Source organism: Populus euphratica, unplaced genomic scaffold (assembly GCF_000495115.2).
Source record: "Populus euphratica unplaced genomic scaffold, PopEup_1.0 scaffold73.1, whole genome shotgun sequence".
In the NCBI taxonomy this organism is placed as follows: domain Eukaryota; kingdom Viridiplantae; phylum Streptophyta; class Magnoliopsida; order Malpighiales; family Salicaceae; genus Populus; species Populus euphratica.
In genome coordinates this window covers 826,313-834,285 of record NW_011499895.1, presented here as the reverse complement: position 1 = coordinate 834,285, position 7,973 = coordinate 826,313, and the positions used below count along the sequence as shown (strand labels likewise).

The window sequence follows — 7,973 nt, the reverse complement described above, 5'->3', positions numbered from 1 at the left end:
GAGGGACACAAAAGAATGACAGAAGAGAGTGAGCACACACGAAAGTATATGGTATGAAGGCATTCCATTGCAGCGTGTGTGCTCACGTCTCTTCTGTCAGCTTCCACTTCCAAGTGTTTCCTCTTGCACCCACTAAACCTTCATTTTTCAGTTCTATTTTACTTTCAAGGAAAAAAGAAGTGCTATCCTCTTCTTTCTTAGTGTGTGTGTGTGTGTGTGTGTGCGTGTGTGTGTGTGGTTATTATTTCAATTATAATCTCCACTTGTAACTGATCCTTCTTATCTTCTAGATGTATGTGTTTTCTCTCTCTTTCTCTGCAGCTTCCTTTATCACAACATACGCTTGTGTCTTTCTCGCTTTCTTTATGGCTGAAAGGGCAGCTGAAGAGCGGCACTGCCTTAAGTATCGTAATTAAGTGCAAGCTTGACGCATCATCCTCCCCATCCATAAAAAATCTGCTCTATATGACACCTCTCTCTTTTCTTTCAGGCAATGAAATTATTTTATAATGGCTGGTAACTAGAATTGTAGAAATGGAATGATTTTTTTGGCGGGTTCATTTCATACATCAGATTATTATAGTTTTTTTTTTTTTTTAAGAATTTTCCCTGTCAAATTTCATCCACTTGTGTGAGCTTATATTCTTATATAAACCAACAACAACAAAAAAACTAGTGATGGTGCTCGAAAGCGTGGCTTTTCATGGTGGTCCTCTTTTTGGAAGGAGAGGACGATTTGTGCTCTTTGAAGTACGCTTGTTTACTGTTCAAAATTTAACGGAAAACTGTATTTTGGAATCTGAAAATGAGTTCCCACTATTATATTTCACCAGCTTTTGATTCATCAAGACTCTCCCGCTTCTCTTCTTTCTTTAATCCTTTTGTATCTCTTGGTGACCATGCAAGGTAAAGGAAGGAGGAAAGGGCTGTGTGGCTACTACTGTCTCTTAATCTGGGTCTGCTTATTTTATTTTATTTTGAAAGCCTATCCAGATTTTTCTGTTTTTACTGATGTTTAACCTAACTAATTAATGCAGTACTTTAAATTTTGGGTATTGTGGATTCGGGGATTTTTTTGGTGCCTAGAACTCGTACTTGCAGTAGGAGAAAAGGGACTCTCCTGAAAATAGGGTCAGCAAATAAGGTGCCAAATATGGGAAAGTGTCTTTGTTTCCTCTTCTGGTCAGATATGCATTATTTCGCTCCCTTAAGGCAAGTAATTTATCGAAGGAAATTTTTGTTTTTTTTTAGGGGTTAAATGCCATGGGGAATTTCCATGTTCAGTGGTTAGTAGTTAATTTTGCCAGCTGATTTTTCTCGATCTTTATTTGCTTCCTTTTATGGATGATCTTTCTTATTTGCCAAGGCCTGTGCTTTTATTATTTGAAGTAGCAAATCACCCTTAGTTGTTTTTAAAGCGCTTGCTGTTTGCTTGGTTATAGTGGGGCAACGGACGGCTTCTGTCTCCAGCAGTCAGGTAGCATTCCTTTTCTCTTACATGTTAGTTTTTGCTTTCTAGATGTACTTACCAGTGTTGTTTCTTCTAATTTTATGTGTGTTCTTCAGTGATTTTTTTTGCTAGATTTGGAAAATAATCTCTCTAGTTTGCTTTTATTGGGATTTAGGGGTTCTTGGATTGTACATCAATTGCTTTAAAGGAAGATGTGTGAGCCAATATAATAGGGTTTCGAAATTGTTTAGCATAAAAGTTAATAGCTAGGAGGATTCCTCTTTAATCTAAATCTGTTGTGTTCATGAAGGCAGTTCCACTAATCTATAAATGAAGTACTAGACAGTTTGTTATTAATAATTTTATGCTTCTTTAATGGTAGATTCATGAGTTTTTGTTCGTGGATCAGACTTCGTTCAGTCCTCATAACGGTCATTCTTTAACATCTGATGTTCTAATTTTGGCTGTGTGTACTTGCAGGGTTTTTTTTACCAGTTACAATAATCTTACAGATTTTGTTTTTCCCTTTAGTCCACCAGTTAAAGGAACTGACTTGTGTATGTGCTCTTAAAGGTTCCTTTCTATAATATTCTTGACTATATCTTGTCCTTGAACAGAAGATATATTGAATGACTGGACTTTATTTCCTCCTTGTGAGAAGTACTTCTATATAAAATGTACTTCTATATAAAATGTGTGTGGCAGGACATGAGTTCCTGTCAAATTACGAAAAAGAAACTAAGTAGATGTGATTAGACATCCAATTATTTGTCATCATCCTATCCTACAATTTAAAAGGACAGCGTGAGAAATAATATTAAAGACTACTGTTTGGTTTTCGGCAAGCACTAATTGATAGAGTGAAGGACCATTTGTATAGACTTTTAGCAACTTGACTTGATGCACTCGTCATAATGAATGTCAAGAGGGGTTTTCAGACTACAATTTAGGTTTTACAGGTACTGTGCTAATGAATTTGATATCAGTTGAGTGGTTTGGTAGTTAGGCATGAAGTTTTCTCACTTCTAGGGAAAACTCTTGAGTTTTTTTTTTTTTTTTCTGTTCGTAAATTAAACTATGCTCATAATTCCTATAACCAATACCATCCTCTCTATCAGTTTTAGCAGTGTTGTTCGCTATTATGCTGTTTGATCTTCTGATCTGATGCCCCTTTTCTTAAGAAAAACAAAGTTCAAGATGAAAACATTGATTTTTTATGTTAAAAGAATCATAATGGCAGACCAAATTCATGAATGCAGTACCATGCACAATGTTGAACCAGTCTGTGCGTGGCAAGTCAGGTTGTTTATGAAAACAAGCTGCTTTGGTTGGCTCTTCCACTTAAGAACTTAATGCAAGCTATAGTTCTATTGTTAGGCATGAGTCAATGATCTCTATCTTATAAACTTCCTAGGAGAAATCTTCTCAAATCAAAACTTTCTTTGTAGTCTCATTTTATAGCATTCTAAACACAAACGAACACACAAGAGTGTACAAGCAATGTTTTGTACGATACGCTGGCATAAATGAGGAAGGAATCATCGCGAACATTTTATTGGAAAGTAAATTAAACTATGAAGATTGTGGATGCAACAATATAAAGGATTTTGTTATATACATGGAAGTTGAGGGGAAGAAAAAATGACCTCCAATGCTTGGAAATAAAGCATCTATATGACGTTAGGTTACACCATGTGAAAGAAACGTTTCTTTTTCTCAATAAAATTTTTCAAATCATGTTGATTTCCTGTTCAAAAATGGTTTCTCATTGAGTCCTGTAGTTCATGTATAATGGGACGTTGTAATTATGCTTGTTTTATTGAGTTCATGTACTTTCCTCCTTGATGCGGTTTTCTATATATATTGCTGTGTCAAAGAGCTATCTATTCCACTGCTGAGTTGTTTGATTTTACCAAATTTCTTGCAATCAGCACTTACTTTTTGTTCACCTCTTTCGTCATGAATGCCAAGTTGAGTAAAGGAGCAGAATCTATCCAGTTTCTATCACTTAGAGGAACTGTGTGCCGTAATTGTGCTGTTAGATATCGTCTGTGCAGAGTTATATCTCATCCTTTGTTTTTCCAGTTTACTGAGTAGCTGGAATTTGAATCGTATAACAATTTCTGAAGTTAAGCACATTCATAATCAGGTTTCAGATTGCTGATGGACATCTTAGCTGTAATTCATTGCATTGATTCTACATATCTGTGCATTGATCATATGTGCAATTAGTTGAATTTGTCATACTTCAAGAAAAGCTATGCAGTTAACCTAAATTCTTTATAGAATTTTCACTTTATTCATGTTGACATCGGGCTCTAACTTCCAAGTCAGGGTAGAGAAGTCTCATCAAATATATAATAGATGTTATATACCTAGATTAGATTTTTGTGAGGGTTTTTTTTTGTTTTCTATCTTTATTTACTAAGAACTCTGCAAAAGTTTGCCTCGTTAATCTAAACCCTAGACTGAGTAATTACAGCACCAAGATGCTTTAAGGATTGAGAGGTGCTATCATCTGTTTATTGGTTCATGTTCTTCTAAAGATTAGTTTTTTCCTTTTTTTTCTGGTTGATACTACCGATAAGGTTATCAGAGATCTGGTTGTTTCAGATGTTTATGCCACTCTCAAGTCCATCTGTCCTAGGGGAGTCTGTAATTAGTCGTTTTAGGCTGTAGAAGAAGGGGCAAAAGACCAAGAACATTTCTTCTCTCAAGCCCCAGACTCCAGATTGTATGTCGTTTCCTATATTGGATAAGAACAAAACCTGAATAAGATATCAGAAATGATTGTTTTGAGCTTGTTTCAACGATGCTTGGGAATTCTCAAGATTGTTTTGAATGAAGAATTTTCTTATTCAAAAGTGGCCTTGGTACAAAGCTGGCACAGAGAACTTTCAGCTAGATAGACAAAGATTCATGTTTGTGCTAGTCTTATGCATACAAACCCATATAAAACATGAAGTGGAATTGAATTCTGGATCTTGGGGGGAATGAAGAAAGCATCTCTTGGATTTGTGTTCAGTGCTGTATTGTTCAGGTTTGTTATTAAAGGAGGAGAGGGTGGTGATTGACTAGGGAAGCAATGCATTTTTGTACTGCTATACTATTCTATATGGGATCATAGTCATATTGTCGAAGCTGGTCTATCATGTTTTCAATATATATGATCATGATGGTTGAAGAGATGGTTCTCTTGCTCTCAGTTGATAAAGTATGAGGCTGGGATGTATTTTGACTAGGGAAGCAATGTTTTCAAACTTTGCTTGGTTGTTTTATATGAACTATGGAAAGATCACATCCCTTTTTACTGAACCAAGACAGTATTTTGCCTAGAAACTGCGAAATACAGAGACTTTCGAGGGTAGTTTTTTAATTAATTTTCACTGAAATTGAGCTGATGTCACCTGTTGAAACAAAATAACTCTTTTTTTTATTTATTTATCTTGCAGACTAATAATTTAATTGTAGAGGAATGAAAATCCTAAAGTTTTAAATGAATATTTTCAAATTTATTGTATCTGATAGCTGATTTCGTGATGGAAACCATAACAAACTGTTGTTGGAGATCTATAGGAACCGGATTTCGAATTATCTAATTCTGTAGGCATAGATAAGTTAGAGAATCAGGTGTTGTGCATAACCTTCTTCTTGCTACTTTTGTATTCCTTTTCTGCATTGATTATTTCGTGTGCCAAAAGCATGCAAATTGGAAGAAAGTTTGTTGTCTTCTGCTATTTGATGCAGTTTAGTCAAGACAAAAATGGAAATTTAATTTTGTTCCTTAAGACATGCCCCTAAAGAATCAAGTCCGTATCCAAGCTCACTTCATGCTCTGATGCATTTGGACATTTTTGTTTGACACTGAAATAAAGGTTGAAATCATATATACAAGATATGCTATATCAAACTTAGCACGCTAGAAACTTACAGTGATTGGCCTGTGTTCATTTTTCTAGATGAAGCTCTTGTTCTTTATATCACTCCTCTTGCACTTCACTAACTTTAAGCTGCGAAGAGTTTTCGCGCAGGAATTCGATGGAAGAAGAAAATGTGAGCTTGATTTTAAATGCAGAAACACCTGCAGTTGAAGAACTATCAGATTCAAATAGCAGCACTCAACCATTTCCACCAAGCAAGCGTGCAAGGTCTGGCTGTAATGTTAGCGCTTCAAGATTCAAAGGTGTTGTGCCACAGCCAAATGGTCACTGGGGTTGTCAAATATATGCCAACCACCAACGGATATGGCTAGGAACCTTCAAATCTGAAAGGGAGGCAGCTATGGCTTATGATAGTGCAGCAATAAAGCTTCGGAGTGGCGATTCAAGGAGAAATTTCCCACCAACTGACATAACTGTCGAAGAGCCAAAATTTCAAAGTTATTACAGCATTGAAGTCGTGCTTGCCATGATAAAGGATGGTACCTACCAATCCAAGTTTGCTGATTTTATAAGAACATGCTCCCAAAGTGTGGGGACTGCACTCAGCCTCAAGCTTATGATGCAGCAAAGTAGTGAAGGGCTAGCATGTAAGCAACTCTTTCGAAAGGAGCTAACACCAAGTGATGTTGGGAAACTAAATAGGCTTGTCATCCCTAAGAAATACGCTATTAAGTACTTCCCAAACATTTCTGAAAGTGCTGAAGAAGATTTGGCGGCTGACAAAGTAGTCGATGTGATACTAGCTTTCTATGACAAGTCAATGAAGTTGTGGAAATTTCGGTATTGTTATTGGAAAAGCAGTCAGAGTTATGTCTTCACAAGGGGTTGGAATCGATTCGTGAAGGAAAAAAAATTGAAGGCAAATGATTCCATTGTTTTCTGCTTATGCGAGAGTGGAGAGACTGTAGATTCCGCTGCTCAAACATTCCAAATGATTGATGTAAGCAACTGTGAAAACAGCAGTAACGTTGCAGAGTCATCCAACCAAAGCATTGCGTCCAAAGTTGAGTTGCAGCTTCTCCAAGAAGAAGGTATCAAGAAGAAGGTCGAGGAAGACAGAATGGTGCGAGCTGATAAGACAACACATGATGCTGTGAAAACAGGCTTTAAACTCTTTGGCATGCAAATTATGTAGAATGACATGGTTTCTTAGGGTTCTCTCTTCAGCCTTTTAGCGGGTTGCTAAGTTCATTCCGATGGCTCAGCTTTTTATATGAGCAATTTTAACTACTAGAAATTACCTTAATTATATGGGACTTGTAATTGGCAGCATGGGTGGATGCTAAAATTGTCGGGCAAGATCTTAGTGATTGGCCAAATTATTAAAGGAAGCAGTTAATGATATTATATATTTAAAAGCAGGGAAGGGAGCAATCATTGCATTTCCTCTTCCAAGACATAATGTCGGGATTTAACGCCCAAGGTATTGTGTTTCTCATTTTTCAGTTCCATTTTAACCAGGTGATTGCATTTGATGGTCTTTTGGATCCTGGGCCAAAATGTCCCTTAGCCAGTTAATGCATAGCACCATTGGTATTCACAAATACAAGAAAGCGGCGGGGAAGATATTTTTAATTGAAAGCATATTAAAACACACACACATAAAATATATATATATATATATATATATATATAGATTAACACATTAAAATTATCTAAAAAATATTAAAAAATATTATTTTAATTTTTTTTTCATATGAAAAGTAATTTAAAAACATTTTAAAAATCTAATTGTAATGCAAAAGCAAATATTCAATTACTCATAACCAATAAAAAAATGGTGATTTACCTGCATGTTTTGCATAAAGGCAACTTTGATACTGATTTCCTAACTAAATTGGGATATCTTAGTTGACGATGCTTTCCTAATTAAATTGGGATATCTTAGTTTACTGGTGAGTTCCATGTCGCGGATCAAATCAAAATGGCTTTAAACATAAAAAAAATCCAAGCCATAAGAAATCATTTGGAAATATTGTTATTAAACCCAGATTAGTGGGTAACTAAAAAACCTTTTAACCCGATTCCTTACCTAGTTCAGGTTAAAGTTAAATCATGTTAGCGTTATTTTGACATGTCTCATTCAATTTGATGGGTCAAAAAGTAACTTAAATACTTAGTAAAAGTGTAGTTTAGATTTAAAAATAAATCAAGCTGACATCTTTTATATATATAATATTGAGATGCCAACATATTTGATTAATTCAGACTATATGAAAAACTTAAATAAATAATGAAAATAAATTCAAAATCATGAAAATATTAACTGATGAAATTAAAAAAAATAAAAGATAAAAAAAAGGTGAAATGGAAAAGGAAAGAAAAGGAAAGGTTAAAAAAACAAAAAAGCATGCTTCACTTTTATGGATAATGAAATATGTTGTCATATTTTTTTGGTTACTGGATAAAATTAAAAAAATAAAATGAAATAAAAAGTTGGTAAATAAAAAGAAAAGGAAAAAGAAAAAAATAAAGGAATCAAGGTAGATGAAATTCTATTTGTATTATATCTGAGATGAATTTTGAATTTAATTTGATATTTTTACCACAATCTCAAGCTTAATTTCATCACATTAGGTTAT

At 34.8% G+C, this 7,973-nt stretch overlaps 1 protein-coding gene across 3 annotated transcripts; it reads left to right on the top strand.

Annotated features, from left to right (window-relative positions):
* The first annotated feature begins 210 nt into the window (after window positions 1-210).
* On the top strand, window positions 211-6,738 carry LOC105131925 (AP2/ERF and B3 domain-containing transcription factor At1g51120-like). 3 transcript variants are annotated; one of them, XM_011035139.1, is made up of 4 exons: window positions 211-750; window positions 907-1,212; window positions 1,443-1,477; window positions 5,482-6,738. In XM_011035139.1, the coding sequence occupies exon 4, from the start codon at window positions 5,489-5,491 to the stop codon at window positions 6,524-6,526; it is 1,038 nt and encodes a 345-aa protein (XP_011033441.1). In that variant the 5' UTR covers window positions 211-750; window positions 907-1,212; window positions 1,443-1,477; window positions 5,482-5,488; the 3' UTR covers window positions 6,527-6,738. The 3 variants fall into 3 exon arrangements, with proteins under 3 accessions (XP_011033441.1, XP_011033440.1, XP_011033442.1); XM_011035138.1 differs by having other exon boundaries at window positions 211-1,212; XM_011035140.1 differs by having other exon boundaries at window positions 211-1,212; window positions 5,471-6,738.
* The last annotated feature ends 1,235 nt before the right edge of the window (window positions 6,739-7,973 follow it).

Bases quoted from the DNA above. Each gene is read 5' to 3' on its own strand.
- LOC105131925 (XM_011035139.1), top strand. From the start codon at position 5,489: ATGGAAGAAGAAAATGTGAGCTTGATTTTAAATGCAGAAACACCTGCA.